At 45.1% G+C, this 23,862-nt stretch overlaps 1 protein-coding gene across 1 annotated transcript in view; it reads right to left on the reverse strand.

The window, feature by feature from the left end:
* LOC122942326 (collectin-46-like) overlaps positions 1-23,862 on the reverse strand; it is a 217,797-nt gene that overhangs the window by 168,182 nt on the left and 25,753 nt on the right. The window contains exons 3-4 of the mRNA XM_044299885.1: positions 8,698-8,787; positions 8,536-8,580 (exon numbers count right to left, since the gene is read on the reverse strand). Coding sequence (XP_044155820.1) covers positions 8,536-8,580; positions 8,698-8,787 — 135 coding nt within the window. The remainder of the gene's footprint in view (positions 1-8,535; positions 8,581-8,697; positions 8,788-23,862) is intronic.

Below are 23,862 nucleotides of genomic sequence, written 5' to 3' on the forward strand. Positions count from 1 at the left end.
AGCCTGGCACACATGAGCGACTACATTCTACAGTGCCTGCGCAATGACTACTGAGTTGCCCTCATTCTTTTCAGTGCTGAGTACTGGGTGGCCACCCTGCTGGACAAGGTGCTGTCCTTACTTCCATCACTGGAGCCTGATCAGAAAATGTGAGAGCACAAGCGCACGCTGGTAGACACGCTACTAATGGCGTTCCCACCTGACAGTGGGGGTTTAGTGGAAGCTCCAGGTGGAGGAGGATCACAGATAGGTGCATCTGCCTGTCCATAGCCAAAGTGGACAAGCTCACGTTCATTAAAATGAGCCAGGCATGGATCCCACAGGACTTGTTTGTACCTTTGGCAGAGTAGAGAGGTATATCGGCCGCACCTAGCTATTCATATACTCCAGCACACTTTGTGCGTTTTCTTCACTATTTCCCAATGTATTTGGGGCCTACACAAACCAAAAAACATGAAAATGAATAAAAAATAAATAAATAATAAAAAGTGTTGGCTACCTTCTCCGTCTCCTCCGCCTTTTCCAGACGCACCCAAAAATAAGGCTAACAGACAAATTTTATAAAATTAAAGAACAAAACCGCTACAAAAACAGTGTTGGCTTCCTCCTCCACCTACTCCACCTACACCACCACGGATACAGCCACCTCAACTTCCTACTCTACTTGGACCTCCGCCTCTTGGTATTTTTCAATATTTTATGTTATTTAAAGTCATTTTCTTATCCACATTTGTTTGCAGGGCAATTGTACTGCTCTTACCACCATTTTGGTTCCTTTTGCAGCCCCCTTTCTATGACTTTTTTACAGCCATTTTTCATCCCCAGTTCGGCTCCCCATTGACTTTAATGGGTTTCAGTGTTTGGGATCAAGTTCAGGTAAGGTTCGGAACCCAAACAGAACTTTGAAACAATTTCCAACCAAAACAATCAAACCCGAACATCCACCAGTCCACTCATCACTACCTATAGGTCACCCACAGAGCGACATTAAAAACCTAACACTGTTAGCAGTGCAGCAGCATCCTGTCCCTACAATAGCCAGAGCAGAATAGCTGCGCAACAAGTGATCTGGCATTTATGCATGCCGGGTCATGTGGTGCACCAGCCAATCACAGCCATGCCAAATACTAGGCATCACTGTGATGGCTTCCAAGTTCCCACAGCTTAAAAGCTTGTGGATTTCTGCTGCAACCTTTCAACAAGTTTATTTAAAATCTGAACCCAGACCTGGACACAGTAATCTTCGGTACGATCCCGAACATTCCGGCTTGGGTTCACTCATCCCTTCTTATAACTTGTAACTTTATGCATTGAAATATCTGTACTTTCACTTGTACACGGGGGCCATCTTATCAGTGACTGACAGCTATCTCTGCATACTGTATACACAATCATTTATAAGACCCCCACATGTACAACTGAACTCAAAGTAGAAATTTAAATATACAAATTGTAGGCATAACCATAACATGCTGCCTGCATGCACTGCATTTCATGGTGACAGGTTTAATCATTATTTCCATCGATGGATCTGTGTGAGGGCTTTTTTTTTTGCTGTTTTCTTTTTTGAAAGAAACACTTCAGATTCAGTGTATTATCTCAGTGTCATCCTATCACACCCTGCCTCTGAAATGCACACTTGCTTTGAACATGGTGGGTACAACACCCACAAGGAATTATTCAAATTCATCCAGCTATCCACTGGAGAAAATTAATTCTCTACCCAAGCGCATTACTGTTTATACCAAAACATCCTCTTCGAGGAAAATTAATGACCCCGCCAACAGTGCAATTCTGCCACCTACAATCAGTATAATTAATGTTGGAAACAACCACTTCACAATTAATTTTCAGTAATAACCTGCATAATGTTAGAAGCCACTGTGCAAAAACATATTAGTGTGCAGTGCTAAATAATAAATAAATATAAGGAAATATGTCTCAAAAGACATTAATAAAAATAAAAAATAAAAGACTCGACTCCTAAAAGGGTTGGCCAGTTTCCTATCCTGAGGACCGATCACGATAGGTCATCAATATCAGATCGGCTGGGGTTCAACTCCCAGTATCGAGGTATAATTGCAGCTCTTCCACTTTGTCAGCTCCTTCCCATTAAAGTGAATAGGATAGAAGAGCTGCAATTACCTGTACACCAGCTGACTTAAATGTTGATGGTGAGAAGTTCAACAGTGAATAGATCGGCTGGAGTGCTGGGAGTTGGATTCCTTATGATCTGATATTGATGGCTTATCCTGTGGACAGGTCAACAATATAGGAAAGCAGCCAACCCCTTTTAAGAGGACTGACATATCTTCTTTTGGATCTACTTGCATTCCCCATGCAGTAACAAGTATTTAATAAAGGTACAAATGGGTGTGACTAGTCGTGGGTGTGACCCTCCACAGTCTGGCACTATCCAGTCAGTGGCATACTGTGTAGGGACACACCCACAACTGGTAACACCCAGTTGGACTTTTACTGCAAACTGCTGGCAATTCGTTCAGAAACTAGAAGCAATAATAGAGCAATGGTACAACATAGAGAATAGATGCTCCAGAAATGTTATTACAAAACAGCCATGTTAGGGCTCAGGAGAGGTACATGTTCCCTTTAATTCCCAGACCAATTATTATTTTAAACGTGCAGGGTTATATGCTTATTAAAATCCGGTAACTATAGGATTATACTTACTGGTGTCATTATATCACTACAATGGTTTGGCTATACATCTGCCTGCCAACTAAAAATGCTGACAGATTGACTCTTATAAAAATGAACAAGGTCTGGATTGCCCCTGACTTCTCAACTCCACCAGCTTCCCTGTCCCAGAGCCCTAAACAACTTTTTAACACTTTTAACTCCCTTCTCCGTCCCCCAGCACGCACACCCTCTCCTCATCTCAGCTGAGGACTTTGCCACATACTTCAAACAAAAGATACTGTAGTCAACATTAGAGAAAGCTTCAGTACACAGTCCCCATAGACCCTCTACACAACTGCTTGGTCCTCTTTTCCCAAAACCCACTTCTCCACCATTACAGAAGAAAAACTCTCCACTCTACTCTCCAGATCACATCTCACCACCTGTGCACTTGACCCAATCACATCCCACCTCATCCCTAACCTCACCACAGTGTTTATCCATGCCCTAACTTATCTCTTCAACCTATCACTAACCTCTGGTGTCTTCCCCTCTGCTTTTAAACATATTACCATTACACCCATCCTCAAAAAGCCTTCACTTGACCCATCTTCTTTGTCCAGATATCACCCCATATCACTTCTTTGGTATACCCAGGCATAGTATTCAGCCGGTTCGCTCCGGTTCTACAGATCTGGTTGTTAAAATTACAGCCGGATCGGAGAACCGGCTGAATCCCGATCCGGTGCAGCGGGAGATGAGCGCTTGCATTGTGGAAGCGATCCTCTCCAGGGCTCGAGTCCTGCAGGAACGCCGTTCCCTTTCAGGGTAAAAGGACCAGGAAGCGGTGAAGGCTTTGTACTCACCGCTTCCTGGTCTTCTGTAGGTAATGCGCTTGAAGTTAAAATATACCATCAGATTGGAGAAAACTCAGATCCGATGGTATACTTTAAATCCGAGGCATTCCCATGGTGAATACTGGGGAGGGCGCACTGCCCATTAATGATTTAAAATACTGAGGGGGGGTAGGGTGCCCTGCCCACCAATGATTACCGAGGGGGGGGGCACACTGCCCACCAATGATTTTTTTAATACTGGGGAAGGGAAGGGGGAGGGCGCACTGCTCACCAATGATTTTAATACCTGGAGAGGCACTGGGAGCTGATGGAGAGGCACTGGGGGCTGATGGAGAGGCACTGGGGGCTGGTGGAGAGGCTACTGGGGGCTGGTGAGAGGCTACTAGGGGCTGCTATAAGGCTACTGGGGGCTGCTATGAGGCTACTGGGGGCTGCTATGAGGCATGGGGCTCTTATCTGAGGTCTGATTGGGGGTCATTCATATTGGGGTCTGAGCTGAGGTGTGATCTGAGGTCTTGTTGGGATCTTATTAACATTGGGTGTCTGATTGGTGGTCTGACCTGAGTCATAATGAAAAATATGGAGAAAAAAGGCCTCACAGTCTCCCACACTCCTTCTGCCTGGCCAAGCCTGCCAGCACCCTTGAGGCCAAGCCTGCCAGCACCCCTGAGGCCAAGCCTGCCAGCACCCCTGAGGCCAAGCCTGCCAGCACCCCTGAGGCCAAGCCTGCCAGCACCCCTGAGGCCATGCCAGCCAGCACCCCTGAGGCCATGCCTGAGATGTATTATGTCTGAACAGACATATAGCGCAAATTCCAGTTTTTGTTTACGTTTTATGTTGCACTGAATTTTCTGCGAAATATATATATATATATATATATATATATAGTGGATCTTGGGTGAGTTCCCACACATTTTTTTTCCAGGACTTGACCCCTGCTCATTTCCCTACATTCATCTGTATCACCATCTTCAGGACGGCGATGCAGATGAACACTGCAGCAGGGCAAGGGAGAGGCATCTCCCTTCCCTGTTCCTCTGATAGGCTGCTGGCATAAGTTGAGCCGCCTGAGCCGTACAGCGTGAGACACAGGCCGGAAGAGGCCTGCATCGCTGACAGGGTAGAGGTAAGTGGTTTCTTTTATTTAGCTTTTCTGTGGCGAAACTGGGGGCACTGTTTGCACATATGCAACATTATGGGAGTATCTACTGGCTGCATGGCTAACACATGGGGGACACTATGGGGGTATCTACTGGGGGCATTACTGGCATATGGGGGACACTATGGAATCATCTACCGGGGGCATTTCTGGCACATGGGGGACACTATGGGGGGCATCTACTGGGGGCATTGCTGGCATATGGGGACATTATGAAGTCATCTACCGGGGACATTGCTGGCACATGTGGACACTATGGGGTCATCTACTGGCACATCATTGGGGACACTATGGGGGGCATCTACTGGGGACATTGCTGGCACATGTGGACACTATGGGGGCATCTACTGGGGGCATTGCTGGCACATGGGGGCATCTACTGGGGGCATTGCTAGCACATAGGTAACACTATGGGGGCATCTTATACTGGCACATTATGGAGACACTATGGTGTTGGAGGGGAGGAAGAACACTATTGGGGCATATTATATAGGCACACTATGGGGGCACTAAGAAGGAGCATTTATACTAGCACATTCTGGGGGACACTATGGGGGAATCTTATACTGGCACATTATGGGGGCACTATTGGGAAGAGGAGAGGAGCACTATGTGAGCATTTACCCGGCGCATTATATAGGGGTGTTTTATACTTGCACACATTATGGGGCACTATGGGGACATTAGCTCAACTGGGGGCACTGAGGGGATTTTTTGTACTGGCACACAGAATGGGAGCATTTTTGAACTAGTGCACATTATGATTTTTATTATTATTATTAAAGGTGGCAGGTGAGTTGTTAAGAAGGTATGAGGATGATGGAAAAGTAGGAACCTAAAATGTCTTTTGTCAAACTGCCGAGATAAGAGATGGGTGAAAAATCATCATCGTGGTCTGCTCTCAAAGGAGAAGATGAAGAAAGAGAAGGTCTGCATCAGAGGAGAAGTCACTTGATGCAAGAGGTATGTGATGCTGTATTCTGGATAGCACAGAATATAATATGTATGCAAATATGTATTTAGTGCTAGGTACAAATATGTGTATAAAATGTATATGGTGTAGGTAAATCTACTGTAAGTGTAGCCTAGGGGTCATTTATATACTGTATGGTGTATATCGTATATGTGATTATGAGTGTAGTGTCTATATAGTCTGTTTATGTATGCATACCTCCCAACCATCCCAGATCTGGCATAACTACTGTGTGGGAGGCACAATGGAGACTAAGCAGGCTTGAGACATGTACAGATAGACATTGGGAGGAGTTAGAGGTGTGGGCCAGCGCTGTAAAAAAAAATCTTCAACTTTGATAGTTTAGCTCCTTAGGCTTTTTAAAAGTTTTGTGGTATGTGTGTAGTGTATACATGGGGTATTTATGTGTATGTGTGTTGCATATATATGGTGTATGTATATGTAAACATGTGTCGTGACCCCGCGTATTTGCCGTTGAGTAGGGAACCTGTTCTTAAAAATTTGAATCGCACCCCTGCGTATGCCTCAAAGCTACTTGAAATCTGATTAACTAAATGTTCAAGGTGCCGTTTACGTACTGACTAAAGTATATATCTTTTTACTGCCTAAATAAAGTACGCTAAAATTAGTTTTATTCTATTAAATATTAAAATTCTCTGTAACAAATTAGGCTTGGTAGGGTGAAAGGGGATGTCTCAGACTGATGATGCTGATCCCTACAATCACCTCTACCACTAGAACTCCAAAATATAGGGAGTCAATAGTGTATAGCGTGTTCCTCTACCAGCATGGGGCAAAATAGCGACATCCACACACGTGTACCTGATTGAAACAGTGTGTAATGTGACAGGTCTCCTGATGAAAGGAGACACTGCACACCACCCAATGTCAGGCAACACTAGTAGGATAGTCCAACCCTCAGTCGGTGATTTATACACAGGAACAAGCCACTAGGCTCCTATAGTCAGCAAGTCAGTCTGTAGCTGTGTTAGCAGAAATATATTGCTCAACGCGTTTCTCTTGTCCAACTTGTTTGTTGGTTCATCAGGAGCAGGTTCATAAGTCCACTGCTGTCACTGCATATCACCCCCTCACACCGGGTGTATCACAGAGCAACAGGGAATTTGAAAACATCTGACTATATATAAGCTGCATGTAGTTGATGTCATACATGCAGCACTGTTTCAAACACCAGGCTCACTGTCACCGTTTAGATATTATCCCCTTACACTGGGTATGACGGTTGACAGGGAACTCAGGATCGTTTTAACATGAGGTATGCTGCACGCCACTGATGACATGCGTGCAGCAAAGAGCCTTCGGCAATGTGGCCGTAACCCGCGCGTAGCGCGGACTTGTTTAAATTGAACAACATGTCCATTCGGAACTGTCCTCTCACCTCCCCTCCTGCTCCCTCTTTGACTGGCTACAATCTGGCTTCCGACCCCACCACTCGAATCAGACTGCCCTTACCAAAGTCACCAATGACCTACTAACAGCCAAAACCAAAAAACATTACTCTGTCCTCCTTCTCCTTGACCTGTCCTCTGCCTTTGACACTGTAGACCACTCCCTTCTGTTACAAACGCTCTCATCTCTTGGCATCACTGACCTGGCCCTCTCCTGAATCACATCATACCTCACAGACCAGACGTTTAGCGTCTCCCACTCTCACACCACCTCCTCGTCTCATTCCCTCTATGTTGGTGTCCCGCAAGGCTCTGTCCTAGGACCCCTGCTCTTCTCTATTTACACTTTTGGCCTGGGACATCTCATAGAGTCCCATGGCTTTCAGTATCACTCTTATGCTGACGACACACACAAATCTACCTCTCTGGTCCAGACATCACTACCTTATTATGCAGAATCCCACAATGTCTATCTTCCATATCATCCTTCTTCTCCTCTCGCTTTTTTGTAAAACTTAACATGGATAAAACAGAATTCATCATATTTTCACCATCTTGCTCAACCTCCCCCCAACAGACCTATCTATCACGATCAATGGCTGCACACTCATCCTGGTCAACCAAGTCCGCCGCCTTGGAGTGACCTTGGATTCTGCCATCTACTTCCGACCGCACATCCAAGCCCTTTTCACCACCTGCCACCTCCAACTCAAAAACATCTCCTGCATCCGCGGTTTTCTTAACTTTGAATCTGCAAAAATGCTTGTACATGCCCTCATCATCTCCTGCCTAGACTACTGCAATATTCTCCTCTGTGGCCTTTCATCTAGTACTCTCGCACCCCTCCAATCTATCTTCAACTCTGCTGCCCGACTAATCCACCTCTCACCCTGTTACTCCTCTGCCTCTCCCCTCTGCCAATCGCTTTACTGGATCCCCATTGTCCAGCGAATTCAGTTAAAATACTAACAAATACATACAAGGCCGTCCACAACCTGTCCCCTCCCTACATCTCTGAGCTACTTTCCCGATACATCCCCACACGCACTCTCCGATCCTCACAAGACCTCCTCTCTCCTCTCCTCTTATCACCTCTTCCCACAATCACCTCCAAGATTTCTCCCTTGCATCCCCCACACTCTGGAACTCGCTACCCCAACATATCAGACTCTCAACCTACAGCGGAATCCTTCAAAAGAAACCTAAAAACCCAACTCTTCAGACAAGCCTACAACCAGTGACCCTGCTGCCTCTATACCGCCATGACTAACTTCACCCTCACCTACTGTGTCCTTCTCCCATACCATGTAGATTGTAAGCCCTCACGGGCAGGTCCCTGTCTCCTTCTGTACCAGTTTGTAACTCATCTTGTTTATGCTTAGTGCAATTGTCTGTATTATGTATGTATACCCCTTTTCATATGCACAGCACTATGGAATGAATGGTGCTCTAATAATAAATAATAATAATAATAATAATAATAATAATGATACATACCTGGTGATCCATTATTTCCCCTTTCACCTTTCTGCCCAGGTAATCCTATGCAGATAAACATAAAAGTAAAATTATTTGGAAGTGTAAATATAATAGTCAAGTAGAATATTTCCACTGTTACATTGAACACATCTGAAAGAATATTTTCAGGAACTCCTTTACCAGTTAGCCCAAGATCTCCTTTAGGTCCTTGTTTTCCTGGTGGTCCATGGCTGCCTCTCATTCCTGGTGTTCCTGCTGCTCCAGGAGGACCTAGAGAAAAGTGAATATATGTGTATATATATGTGTATATATATAAAACATTTCTGGATACAGAGGTTCAGGTCGATGGACAGGGTTTAACCACTGATTTGTATGTAAAAAATACTGCTAAGAATACTTTGAAAGCCACCACCCATGTTCCATGGTTCAGTCATTACCCTACAGCCAATTCCTTCGTGTTAAGAGGATTGTGAGGGATAAATCCACCAGGGACTTATGTTTTATGGAAATGAGCAAGAAATTTGCAGTTCGAGGGTATCCCAAGAAACTCATTGCAGAGAGCAGGTTGTGGGTTGACACTAACCATGATTGCGTCTGTCATCAGAAAACATTGGAAGATTATTGGCAACAGTTTTACTCACATTGAGGAGTTTCGGACACCCCCACTTTTCTCCTACAGTAGGGGGCGGAACTTTGATTGATTCGTCCCACGTGGTCTACCTACTGTCATGTCCATGTGAGGCGTGGTATGTTGGAGAGACCACGTGAGATGTCAAAACACGTTTAAACCAACATAGATATTCCATTAAGAAGGAGAAAATGCATTTGCCAGTCTCCAAACATTTTAAGGAGGCAGGTCATTCTGAAAAAGACCTGAGGTTTCGTTTATTGGAGCAGGTACAGATGGGCAGACGTGGTGGTGATAGGAAAGCTCTACTTAAAAAGCGAGAATTATTTTGGATATTCGCTTTGAAGACACCTAAACCAAACAGCCTGAAAGTTGACTTCAGGGTGAACTAGTGGTGTCTCTCCCCATGTGTCGTGTTGTTCTCCTTCCCTGGTGTAGTTCTTTTGGATATGTGTGTAAACAACTAGACTTATAGTTTATAAATATATTATACACTGAGTAATAATTTCTCTTTCTTATAACACTATTTTTAGATTCAGCTACGAGGTACAACTCCAGTGGGCATCCGGTGTGATGATTCGAGCATCGCGGCCTTACACCAGCTATCCACATTCCGTTTTTTTGGTGACATTCTCTGGAAATATTGGGATGGTATTTCCCCCTGATCCAGGGGTTACACTATGTCAGTTTTCTATTTATATTTGCCATGCGTTTGGATTTGTTCAAAGTCTTTTTGGGCGCCGTTGACAGTTTGACACAGTGACACGTGCCAACACTTTCTTCCCTACAACAGTGATGCCCTGACTGCTGACCTGGTCGGTTTTGACTGTGAGACACTTTCAATCCTGCGTTTTATATTAGTTTACTTTGATCACTTTTGGGTCTATACAGAGTGTAGGAAGTTGGGGGGACGCTTGGCCCTGGGGATCCATGGCGGTGTCTCCACCACCTACCATTAGTGAATTGTTGACTGCTGACAGTCTATATTCGCTGTCAGTCGCTGTGATCCTGTATGTATTAGTGACCATGTTTACTTGTTTTGATCTGGATCATGTGACTATGATCACATGACCTTGTTTTGGATGGCAACCATTGCTCAGACATGCGCACATGTAGATATCCTCAGATTTGGCCATCTTTGATGAGGTTTCCATAGAGTTCCTTTGCGCCTGGGATATTGCCGGATCCAGCAATTTTGCGCATGCTCATTAATTAACTGAATGTGGACGCTCTCGAGACCGTGATGCTCGGCTGACACAGTTTACCAACTGGTTTTGTACGTTTTTAATCAATACCACACATTGGGAAAGACTTGTATTTTTAATTATCAATTATATTTGATCATGCACTTTTGTCACGTACTATGTATTTTTGCACAAGGCACTGTCACTTTATCTGTATTATATGCAATTTCACATTGATGTTGATGAGTATGTATTTATTTAAACATAGCTCCTATGAATTGTGATTGTTTTTTATTTTAATTGGATATTTTATGTAATGAATTGGTACACCTTTATATACTGCTGTTGTAACACATGTTCACATAGCTTGAGAAAGACCACAACAAGCGGTTGAAACGTCGCTGCTATTTGACACTGGGTGAATAAACCACGTTGATTTTTTTACTTTACTGGATAATTTGTTATTAAAGCGCCATTCATTCCATGACGCTGTACATATGAAAAGGGGTACCTATCTAATACAGACAATTGCAATAAGCATGAACAAGACGACTTACAAGCTGGTACAGAAGGAGAGAGGGCCCTGCCCGTGACAGCTTACAATTAGCAAGGTATGGAGGAAGGACACAGTAGGTGAGGGTATATATAAACTAGTAGAAAATCACAGAAACCAAAAAAATCATCCTGCACGATATGACAAATGAATATGCGGATGTGCATGGCTACATTTATAAGGCTACATTTATAAGGCCCCATTCACACGAGTGTGACGGTTTAGGTCCAGATGTGTTCAGGGTGTGTTCAGTGTTAATCACGCGATTTTGCAAGCAAGTTCAGTCAGTTTTGTCTGCAATTGTGTTCAGTTTTTTCCCCATGGGTGCAATGCGTTTTGATGCGTTTTTCACACGCATGATAAAAAAACTGAAGGTTTACAAGCAACATATCTTAGCAACCATCAGTTAAAAAACTCATTTCATCCACACTTGCTTGAGGATGCAATGCCTTTTTCAAAAACACAGAATATAGAACATTCTGCGATTTTCACGCAACGCAGAAGTGATGCGTGAAAAACAACACTCATATACACAGACCCATTCAAATGAATGGGTCTGGATTCAGTGCGGGTGCAATGCGTTTACGTCACGCTTTGCACCCGCGCGTAAAACTCGCTAGTGTGAAAGGGGCCTAAAAGAAAATTCACCTCCAAGAGTATAGAACAAACTAGTAAAAAAAATCACAGAAACAGATAAGATATATTGGCCGAGAGTCTCAGATTTTTATCATATCGGAATTAGGGCTTTATCTATATATAATGTTTGCATCTATTGTGTTTGCATCTATAGTGCATTATTTTCTGTGATTTTTCTTTTATATATGATGTGTAAGAAGGAACAAGGAGCCGTCATTGAAGGAAGATACGTGTCACCGAGGTTCCTGGCCTCGGTGAGGTAAGAACCAGATTTTTTCCTGAAGTGTCAGGTCTGTAGTGCAGTCTGACACTTCAACTGTTAGAATGGCTGCAAAGCCAATCCAGGCCGGTTCTTATTGGGAGCAACCAAAGAGCAGGGTGGGTGGCTGTTCCCGGGTTTTGGCTGGAATATAAAAACCCAGCCGTTCAGGTGGGGTGGATTATCCTCCATGACAGAGGAGCTGAGGAGTCTGTAGTTTGAGACACTGAGGAATCTATTTGTGAGAGCCATAGGCTGGGGAAACAGGGCACTAAAGCCTGCTGCGGACTGTGGGTGAAAATCATCTGCTGACCAGGTGAAGTCTTTTTGCACTGTGAACTTTGTGTGGTGTGAACAAGCACCAAAACTGAACACTTACTTTTGGCTTGTTTTCTTGCTATGTGTGAATACACACTGAACTTTGATTTACAACCTTGTTTTTTGCCTCTGTACTGCGTCCGCTTACCCTACCTACCAGAGCGAATGGAATGGAATAATTTGTGTAAAAAAAAACAATGTGAACACCCCAAAATCAGTAGTATCAAAACCGCAATTTCACCCCAATTACAGAATCAAAGATTAATGGTATTACGTATGGAAAAAAAACTCTGTTAACACGACAAAATTTGTAGTATTATACCACAATTTCACCCCAGTAACAGAATGAAGGTTTAATACCTTCAGGACCCTGCCATTTTTCACCTTAAGGACCAGGACATTTTTTGCAAATCTAACGTGTCAATTTATGTGGTGATAACTTTAAAATGCTTTTACTTATCCAAGCCATTCTGAGATTGTTTTCTCGTCACATATTGTACTTCATGACAGTGTTAAATTTGAGTCAAAATATGAAATTTTTATTTAAAAAAAGAAAATCTAATTTACAAACAATTTGGAACAATTCGCAATTTTCAAAATTTTAATTTCTCTGCTTTTAAAACAGATAGTGATGCGTCCTAAAATAGTTATTACTTTACATTTCCCATATGTATACTTCATGTTTGGATTATTTTGAAAATTACTTTTTTGGGATGTTAAAGTTTTTCAGAAAATTTCCAAAACCCACTTTTTAAGGACTAGTTATGGTTTAAAATAACTTTGCGAGTAGAGTTGAGCGAACACCTGGATGTTCGGGTTCGAGAAGTTCGGCCGAACATCCCGGAAATGTTCGGGTTCGGGATCCGAACCCGATCCGAACTTCGTCCCGAACCCGAACCCCATTGAAGTCAATGGGGACCCGAACTTTTCGGCACTAAAACGGCTGTAAAACAGCCCAGGAAAGGGCTAGAGGGCTGCAAAAGGCAGCAACATGTAGGTAAATCCCCTGCAAACAAATGTGGATAGGGAAATTAATTAAAATAAAAATTAAATAAATAAAAATTAACCAAAATCAATTGGAGAGAGGTTCCATAGCAGAGAATCTGGCTTCCCGTCACCCACCACTGGAACAGTCCATTCTCAGATATTTAGGCCCCGGCACCCAGGCAGAGGAGAGAGGTCCCGTAACAGACAATCTGGCTTCATGTCAGCAGAGAATCAGTCTTCATATCATAGCAGAGAATCAGGCTTCACGTCAGCCACCAATGCAACAGTCCATTGTCAGATATTTAGGCCCAGCACCCAGGCAGAGGAGAGAGGTCCCGTAACAGAGGATCTGGCTTCATGTCAGCAGAGAATCAGTCTTCATGTCATAGCAGAGAATCAGGCTTCACGTCACCCACCACTGTAAGAGTCCATTTTCATAAATTTAGGCCCAGCACCCAGGCAGAGGAGAGAGGTCCCGTAACAGACGATCTGGCTTCATGTCAGCAGAGAATCAGTCTGCATGTCATAGCAGAGAATGAGGCTTCACGTCACCCACCACTGCAACAGTCCATTTTCATAAATTTAGGCCCAGCACCCAGGCAGAGGAGAGAGGTCCCGTAACAGAGGATCTGGCTTCATGTCACCAGAGAATCAGTCTGCATGTCATAGCAGAGAATCAGGCTTCACGTCACCCACCACTGCAACAGTCCATTTTCATATATTTAGGCCCAGCACCCAGGCAGAGGAGAGAGGTCCCGTAACAGAGGATCTGGCTTCATGTCACCAGAGAATCAGTCTGCATGTCATAGCAGAGAATCAGGCTTCACGTCACCCACCACTGCAACAGTCCATTTTCATATATTTAGGCCCAGCACCCAGGCAGAGGAGAGAGGTCCCGTAACAGAGGATCTGGCTTCATGTCACCAGAGAATCAGTCTGCATGTCATAGCAGAGAATCAGGCTTCACGTCAGCCACCACTGCAACAATCCATTGGCATATATTTAGGCCTAGCACACAGGCAGAGGAGAGAGGTCCCGTAACAGACAATCTGGCTTCATGTCAGCAGAGAATCAGTCTTCATATCATAGCAGAGAATCAGGCTTCACGTCAGCCACCAATGCAACAGTCCATTGTCAGATATTTAGGCCCAGCACCCAGGCAGAGGAGAGAGGTCCCGTAACAGAGGATCTGGCTTCATGTCAGCAGAGAATCAGTCTTCATGTCATAGCAGAGAATCAGGCTTCACGTCACCCACCACTGTAAGAGTCCATTTTCATAAATTTAGGCCCAGCACCCAGGCAGAGGAGAGAGGTCCCGTAACAGACGATCTGGCTTCATGTCAGCAGAGAATCAGTCTGCATGTCATAGCAGAGAATGAGGCTTCACGTCACCCACCACTGCAACAGTCCATTTTCATAAATTTAGGCCCAGCACCCAGGCAGAGGAGAGAGGTCCCGTAACAGAGGATCTGGCTTCATGTCACCAGAGAATCAGTCTGCATGTCATAGCAGAGAATCAGGCTTCACGTCAGCCACCACTGCAACAGTCCATTGTCATAAATTCAGGCCCAGCACCCAGGCAGAGGAGAGAGGTCCCGTAACAGACAATCTGGCTTCATGTCACCAGAGAATCAGTCTGCATGTCATAGCAGAGAATGAGGCTTCACGTCAGCCACCACTGCAACAATCCATTGGCATATATTTAGGCCTAGCACACAGGCAGAGGAGAGGTTCATTCAACTTTGGGTAGCCTTGCAATATAATGGTAAAATGAAAATAAAAATAGGATTGAATGAGGAAGTGCCCTGGAGTCCAATAATATATGGTTATGGGGAGGTAGTTAATGTCTAATCTGGACAAGGGACGGACAGGTCCTGTGGGATCCATGCCTGGTTCATTTTTATGAACGTCAGCTTGTCCACATTGGCTGTAGACAGGCGGCTGCGTTTGTCTGTAATGACGCCCCCTGCCGTGCTGAATACACGTTCAGACAAAACGCTGGCTGCCGGGCAGGCCAGCACCTCCAAGGCATAAAAGGCTAGCTCTGGCCACGTGGACAATTTAGAGACCCAGAAGTTGAATGGGGCCGAACCATCAGTCAGTACGTGGAGGGGTGTGCACACGTACTGTTCCACCATGTTAGTGAAATGTTGCCTCCTGCTAACACGTTGCGTATCAGGTGGTGGTGCAGTTAGCTGTGGCGTGTTGACAAAAGTTTTCCACATCTCTGCCATGCTAACCCTGCCCTCAGAGGAGCTGGCCGTGACACAGCTGCCTTGGCGACCTCTTGCTCCTCCTCTGCCTTGGCCTTGGGCTTCCACTTGTTCCCCTGTGACATTTGGGAATGCTCTCAGTAGCGCGTCTACCAACGTGCGCTTGTACTCGCGCATCTTCCTATCACGCTCCAGTGCAGGAAGTAAGGTGGGCACATTGTCTTTGTAGCGTGGATCCAGCAGGGTGGCAACCCAGTAGTCCGCACAGGTTAAAATGTGGGCAACTCTGCTGTCGTTGCGCAGGCACTGCAGCATGTAGTCGCTCATGTGTGCCAGGCTGCCCAGGGATAAGGACAAGCTGTCCTCTGTGGGAGGCGTATCGTCATCGTCCTGCCTTTCCCCCCAGCCACGCACCAGTGATGGACCCGAGCTGCGTTGGGTGCCACCCCGCTGTGACCATGCTTCATCCTCATCCTCCTCCACCTCCTCCTCATCCTCGTCCTCCTCGTCCTCCAGTAGTGGGCCCTGGCTGGCCACATTTGTACCTGGCCTCTGCTGTTGCCAAAAACCTCCCTCTGAGTCACTTCGAAGAGACTGGCCTGAAAGTGCTAAAAATGACCCCTCTTCCTCCTCCTCCTCCTCCTCCTCCTGGGCCACCTCCTCTTCCATCATCGCCCTAAGTGTTTTCTCAAGGAGACATAGAAGTGGTATTGTAACGCTGATAACGGTGTCATCGCCACTGGCCATGTTGGTGGAGTACTCGAAACAGCGCAACAGGGCACACAGGTCTCGCATGGAGGCCCAGTCATTGGTGGTGAAGTGGTGCTGTTCTGTAGTGCGACTGACCCGTGCGTGCTGCAGCTGAAACTCCACTATGGCCTGCTGCTGCTCGCACAGTCTGTCCAGCATGTGCAAGGTGGAGTTCCACCTGGTGGGCACGTCGCATATGAGGCGGTGAGCGGGAAGGCCGAAGTTACGCTGTAGCGCAGACAGGCGAGCAGCAGCAGGATGTGAACGCCGGAAGCGCGAACAGACGGCCCGCACTTTATGCAGCAGCTCTGACATGTCGGGGTAGTTGTGAATGAACTTCTGCACCACCAAATTCAGCACATGCGCCAAGCAAGGGATGTGCGTCAAATTGGCTAGTCCCAGAGCTGCAACGAGATTTCGCCCATTATCACACACCACCAGGCCGGGCTTGAGGCTCACCGGCAGCAACCACTCGTCGGTCTGTTGTTCTATACCCCGCCACAACTCCTGTGCGGTGTGGGGCCTGTCCCCCAAACATATGAGTTTCAGAATGGCCTGCTGACGTTTACCCCGGGCTGTGCTGAAGTTGGTGGTGAAGGTGTGTGGCTGACTGGATGAGCAGGTGGAAGAAGAGGAGGAGGAAGCCGAGAAGGAGGAGGTGGCAACAGGAGGCAAAGAATGTTGCCCTGCGATCCTTGGCGGCGGAAGGACGTGCGCCAAACAGCTCTCCGCCTGGGGCCCAGCTGCCACTACATTTACCCAGTGTGCAGTTAGGGAGATATAGCGTCCCTGGCCGTGCTTACTGGTCCACGTATCTGTGGTTAGGTGGACCTTGCCACAGATGGCGTTGCGCAGTGCACACTTGATTTTATCGGATACTTGGTTGTGCAGGGAAGGCACGGCTCTCTTGGAGAAGTAGTGCCGGCTGGGAACAACATACTGTGGGACAGCAAGCGACATGAGCTGTTTGAAGCTGTCTGTGTCCACCAGCCTAAATGACAGCATTTCATAGGCCAGTAGTTTAGAAATGCTGGCATTCAGGGCCAGGGATCGAGGGTGGCTAGGTGGGAATTTACGCTTTCTATCAAATGTTTGTGAGATGGAGAGCTGAACGCTGGTGTGTGACATGGTTGAGACGCTTGGTGACGGAGGTGGTGGTGGTGGTGTTGGTGGTACATCCCCTGTTTGCTGGGCGGCAGGTGCCAACGTTCCTCCAGAGGCGGAGGAAGAGGCCGAGGCGGCAGCAGCAGAATAGGCCGAGGCGGCAGCAGCAGAAGAGGTAGCAGGGGGAGCCTGAGTGACTTCCTTGGTTTTAAGGTGTTTACTCCACTGCAGTTCATGCTTTGCATGCAGGTGCCTGGTCATGCAGGTTGTGCTCAGGTTCAGAACGTTAATGCCTCGCTTCAGGCTCTGATGGCACAGCGTGCAAACCACTCGGGTCTTGTCGTCAGCACATTGTTTGAAGAAGTGCCATGCCAGGGAACTCCTTGAAGCTGCCTTTGGGGTGCTCGGTCCCAGATGGCGGCGGTCAGTAGCAGGCGGAGTCTCTTGGCGGCGGGTGTTCTGCTTTTGCCCACTGCTCCCTCTTTTGCTACGCTGTTGGCTCGGTCTCACCACTGCCTCTTCCTCCGAACTGTGAAAGTCAGTGGCACGACCTTCATTCCATGTGGGGTCTAGGACCTCATCGTCCCCTGCATCGTCTTCCACCCAGTCTTGATCCCTGACCTCCTGTTCAGTCTGCACACTGCAGAAAGACGCAGCAGTTGGCACCTGTGTTTCGTCATCATCAGAGACATGCTGAGGTGGTATTCCCATGTCCTCATCATCAGGAAACATAAGTGGTTGTGCGTCAGTGCATTCTATGTCTTTCACCGCTGGGGAAGGGCTAGGTGGATGCCCTTGGGAAACCCTGCCAGCGGAGTCTTCAAACAGCATAAGAGACTGCTGCATAACTTGAGGCTGAGACAGTTTCCCTGGTATGCATGGGGGTGATGTGACAGACTGATGGGGTTGGTTTTCAGGCGCCATCTGTGCGCTTTCTGCAGAAGACTGGGTGGGAGATAATGTGAACGTGCTGGATCCACTGTCGGCCACCCAATTGACTAATGCCTGTACCTGCTCAGGCCTTACCATCCTTAGAACGGCATTGGGCCCCACCATATATCGCTGTAAATTCTGGCGGCTACTGGGACCTGAGGTAGTTGGTACACTAGGACGTGTGGATGTGGCAGAACGGCCACGTCCTCTCCCAGCACCAGAGGGTCCACTAACACCACCACGACCATGTCCACGTCCGCGTCCCTTACTAGATGTTTTTCTCATTGTTATGGTTCACCACAACAACAAATATATTATTTGGCCCAATGTATTGTATTCAAATTCAGCGGGATATAAATTTGAGGCCTAGTATTTAGGCGCTGGGTGACCGGTATGGATTTAGTGACAGAATTAGACTTGGAAATGCACAGAAGCGTGTGTGTGAAGTTATTCTGAATGACCCTATGTGCACCTTCAATATGATCTACCCTTTTAGGGATAGATTTCAAATAGCTCTGATATAGCAGAAACGACTAAATTATGAAATTGCTAAATTGGGAATTGTATTTCAACCCAGAACAAAAAATGTGCTTTGACGGACACTAAATAACTTTCCCAGCCACAACAGGACAGCGGTAACGAGAGATTTAGCGGGATATAAATTTGAGGCCTAGTATTTAGGCGCTGGGTGACAGGTATGGGTTTAGTGACAGAATTAGATTTGGAAATGCACAGTAGCGGGTGTGTGAAGTTATTCTGAATGACCCTATGTGCACCTTGAATATTATATACCCTTTTAGGGATAGATTTCAAATAGCTCTGATATAGCAGAAACCACTAAATTATGAAATTGCTAAATTGGGAATTGTATTTCAACCCAGAACAAGAAATGTGCTTGAACGGACACTAAATAACTCGCCCAGCTACAGCACTAGGGACAGATTTAGCTGGATATAAATTTGAGGCCTAGTATTTAGGCGCTGGGTGACCGGTATGGATTTAGTGACAGAATTAGACTTGGAAATGCACAGAAGCGTGTGTGTGAAGTTATTCTGAATGACCCTATGTGCACCTTGAATATTATATACCCTTTTAGGGATAGATTTCAAATAGCTCTGATATAGCAGAAACCACTAAATTATGAAATTGCTAAATTGGGAATTGTATTTCAACCCAGAACAAGAAATGTGCTTGAACGGACACTAAATAACTCGCCCAGCTACAGCACTAAGGACAGATTTAGCGGGATATAAATTTGAGGCCTAGTATTTAGGCGCTGGGTGACAGGTATGGGTTTAGTGCCAGAATTAGACTTGGAAATACACAGTAGCGGGTGTGTGTGAAGTTATTCTGAATGACCCAATGTGCACCTTGAATATTATATACCCTTTTAGGGATAGATTTCAAATAGCTCTGATATAGCAGAAACCACTAAATTATGAAATTGCTAAATTGGGAATTGTATTTCAACCCAGAACAAGAAATGTGCTTGAACGGACACTAAATAACTCGCCCAGCTACAGCACTAAGGACAGATTTAGCGGGATATAAATTTGAGGCCTAGTATTTAGGCGCTGGGTGACAGGTATGGGTTTAGTGCCAGAATTAGACTTGGAAATACACAGTAGCGGGTGTGTGTGAAGTTATTCTGAATGACCCAATGTGCACCTTGAATATTATATACCCTTTTAGGGATAGATTTCAAATAGCTCTGATATAGCAGAAACCACTAAATTATGAAATTGCTAAATTGGGAATTGTATTTCAACCCAGAACAAGAAATGTGCTTGAACGGACACTAAATAACTCGCCCAGCTACAGCACTAGGGACAGATTTAGCTGGATATAAATTTGAGGCCTAGTATTTAGGCGCTGGGTGACCGGTATGGATTTAGTGACAGAATTAGACTTGGAAATGCACAGAAGCGTGTGTGTGAAGTTATTCTGAATGACCCTATGTGCACCTTGAATATTATATACCCTTTTAGGGATAGATTTCAAATAGCTCTGATATAGCAGAAACCACTAAATTATGAAATTGCTAAATTGGGAATTGTATTTCAACCCAGAACAAGAAATGTGCTTGAACGGACACTAAATAACTCGCCCAGCTACAGCACTAAGGACAGATTTTGCGGGATATAAATTTGAGGCCTAGTATTTAGGCGCTGGGTGACAGGTATGGGTTTAGTGCCAGAATTAGACTTGGAAATACACAGTAGCGGGTGTGTGTGAAGTTATTCTGAATGACCCAATGTGCACCTTGAATATTATATACCCTTTTAGGGATAGATTTCAAATAGCTCTGATATAGCAGAAACCACTAAATTATGAAATTGCTAAATTGGGAATTGTATTTCAACCCAGAACAAAAAATGTGCTTTGACGGACACTAAATAACTTTCCCAGCTACAACAGGACAGCGGTAACGAGAGATTTAGCAGGATATAAATTTGAGGCCTAGTATTTAGGCGCTGGGTGACAGGTATGGGTTTAGTGACAGAATTAGACTTGAAAATACACAGTAGCGGGTGTGTGTGAAGTTATTCTGAATGACCCAATGTGCACCTTGAATATTATATACCCTTTTAGGGATAGATTTCAAATAGCTCTGATATAGCAGAAACCACTAAATTATGAAATTGCTAAATTGGGAATTGTACTTCAACCCAGAACAAAAAATGTGCTTTGACGGACACTAAATATCTTGCCCAGCAACAACAGTACAGCGGTGGGTAACGAGAGATTTAGCAGGATATAAATTTGAGGCCTAGTATTTAGGCGCTGGGTGACAGGTATGGGTTTAGTGACAGAATTAGACTTGGAAATACACAGTAGCGGGTGTGTGTGAAGTTATTCTGAATGACCCAATGTGCACCTTGAATATTATATACCCTTTTAGGGATAGATTTCAAATAGCTCTGATATAGCAGAAACCACTAAATTATGAAATTGCTAAATTGGGAATTGTACTTCGACCCAGAACAAAAAATGTGCTTTGACGGACACTAAATAACTTTCCCAGCTACAACAGGACAGCGGTAACGAGAGATTTAGCGGGATATAAATTTGAGGCCTAGGATTTAGGCGCTGGGTGACAGGTATGGGTTTAGTGACAGAATTAGACTTGGAAATACACAGTAGCGGGTGTGTGTGAAGTTATTCTGAATAACCCTATGTGCACCTTCAATATGATCTACCCTTTTAGGGATAGATTTCAAATAGCTCTGATATAGCAGAAACCACTAAATTATGAAATTGCTAAATTGGGAATTGTATTTCAACCCAGAACAAAAAATGTGCTTTGACGGACACTAAATAACTTTCCCAGCTACAACAGGACAGCGGTAACGAGAGATTTAGCAGGATATAAATTTGAGGCCTAGTATTTAGGCGCTGGGTGACAGGTATGGGTTTAGTGACAGAATTAGACTTGAAAATACACAGTAGCGGGTGTGTGTGAAGTTATTCTGAATGACCCAATGTGCACCTTGAATATTATATACCCTTTTAGGGATAGATTTCAAATAGCTCTGATATAGCAGAAACCACTAAATTATGAAATTGCTAAATTGGGAATTGTACTTCAACCCAGAACAAAAAATGTGCTTTGACGGACACTAAATAACTTTCCCAGCTACAACAGGACAGCGGTAACGAGAGATTTAGCAGGATATAAATTTGAGGCCTAGTATTTAGGCGCTGGGTGACAGGTATGGGTTTAGTGACAGAATTAGACTTGAAAATACACAGTAGCGGGTGTGTGTGAAGTTATTCTGAATGACCCAATGTGCACCTTGAATATTATATACCCTTTTAGGGATAGATTTCAAATAGCTCTGATATAGCAGAAACCACTAAATTATGAAATTGCTAAATTGGGAATTGTACTTCAACCCAGAACAAAAAATGTGCTTTGACGGACACTAAATAACTTTCCCAGCTACAACAGGACAGCGGTAACGAGAGATTTAGCGGGATATAAATTTGAGGCCTAGTATTTAGGCGCTGGGTGACCGGTATGGATTTAGTGACAGAATTAGACTGGGATATGGCCAAAAAATAACCACACTATTGCTGGTTAAATGCACTTGGTGACGGGCGCAGCTTGCCCCTGATGTAGTATATGGCCAAAAAATGAACAGACTATTGCTGGTTAAATGCACTTGGTGTCACAGCTTGACCAACCACACTACTGAGGGTTAAATGCACTTGGTGACGGGCGCAGCTTGCCCCTGATGTAGTATATGGCCAAAAAATAAACAGACTATTGCTGGTTAAATGCACTTGGTGTGACAGCTTCACCCTGATGTAGGCTTTAGCCAGAAAACAACCACACCATTGAGGGTTAAATGCACTTGGTGACAGGCGCAGCTTGCCCCTGATTTTGTATATGGCCAAAAAATGAACAGACTATTGCTGGTTAAATGCACTTGGTGTGACAGCTTCACCCTGATGTAGGCTTTAGCCAAAAAACAACCACACCATTGAGGGTTAAATGCACTTGGTGACAGGCACAGCTTGCCCCTGATTTTGTATATGGCCAAAAAATGAACAGACTATTGCTGGTTAAATGCACTTGGTGTGACAGCTTCACCCTGATGTAGGCTTTAGCCAAAAAACAACCACACCATTGAGGGTTAAATGCACTTGGTGACAGGCGCAGCTTGCCCCTGATTTTGTATATGGCCAAAAAATGAACAGACTATTGCTGGTTAAATGCACTTGGTGTGACAGCTTCACCCTGATGTAGGCTTTAGCCAAAAAACAACCACACCATTGAGGGTTAAATGCACTTGGTGACAGGCGCAGCTTGCCCCTGATTTTGTATATGGCCAAAAAATGAACAGACTATTGCTGGTTAAATGCACTTGGTGTGACAGCTTCACCCTGATGTAGGCTTTAGCCAAAAAACAACCACACCATTGAGGGTTAAATGCACTTGGTCGCAGCTTGTGCTGGCGCACCACAAGACACAAAATGGCCGCCGATCACCCCAGAAAAATGTGACTGACAAACGGTCTGGGCAGCCTAAAAACAGTGAGCAATTGAGGATCAGCAGCTCAATGATCCACAGCTGCAGATCGATCAGTTAATCAAGTCCTTTGGAGGAGTTAATCTGCCTAATCTCGCCCTACTGTCGCAGCCGCAACCTCTCCCTACGCTAATCAGAGCAGAGTGACGGGCGGCGCTATGTGACTCCAGCTTAAATAGAGGCTGGGTCACATGGTGCTCTGGCCAATCACAGCCATGCCAATAGTAGGCATGGCTGTGATGGCCTCTTGGGGCAAGTAGTATGACGCTTGTTGATTGGCTGCTTTGCAGCCTTTCAAAAAGCGCCAAGAAAGCGTCACAAAAGCGCGAAGAAAGCGACGAACACCGAACCCGAACCCGGACTTTTACGAAAATGTCCGGGTTCGGGTCCGTGTCACGGACACCCCAAAATTCGGTACGAACCCGAACTATACAGTTCGAGTTCGCTCATCCCTATTTGCGAGGCTTACATAGTACAGTCCTGATCAAAATTTTAAGACCACTTGAAAAATGGCCAAAAATAATATTTTACATTGTTGGATCTTAACAAGGTTCCAAGTAGACCTTCAACATGCAACAAGAAGAAATGAGAGTGAGACAAAACATTTTTTGAGCATTCAATTAATTGAAAATAACGATTAAACTGAAGCAGGCTGTTTTTCAGCTGATCCAAATTTTAGGACCACATGCCTTTAAAAGGCCAAATCTGTGCAAAGATGTGGATTCATTGTCTTTTTCTGTCAGGT

This window comes from Bufo gargarizans, chromosome 6 (genome assembly GCF_014858855.1).
Source record: "Bufo gargarizans isolate SCDJY-AF-19 chromosome 6, ASM1485885v1, whole genome shotgun sequence".
NCBI classification, from domain to species: domain Eukaryota; kingdom Metazoa; phylum Chordata; class Amphibia; order Anura; family Bufonidae; genus Bufo; species Bufo gargarizans.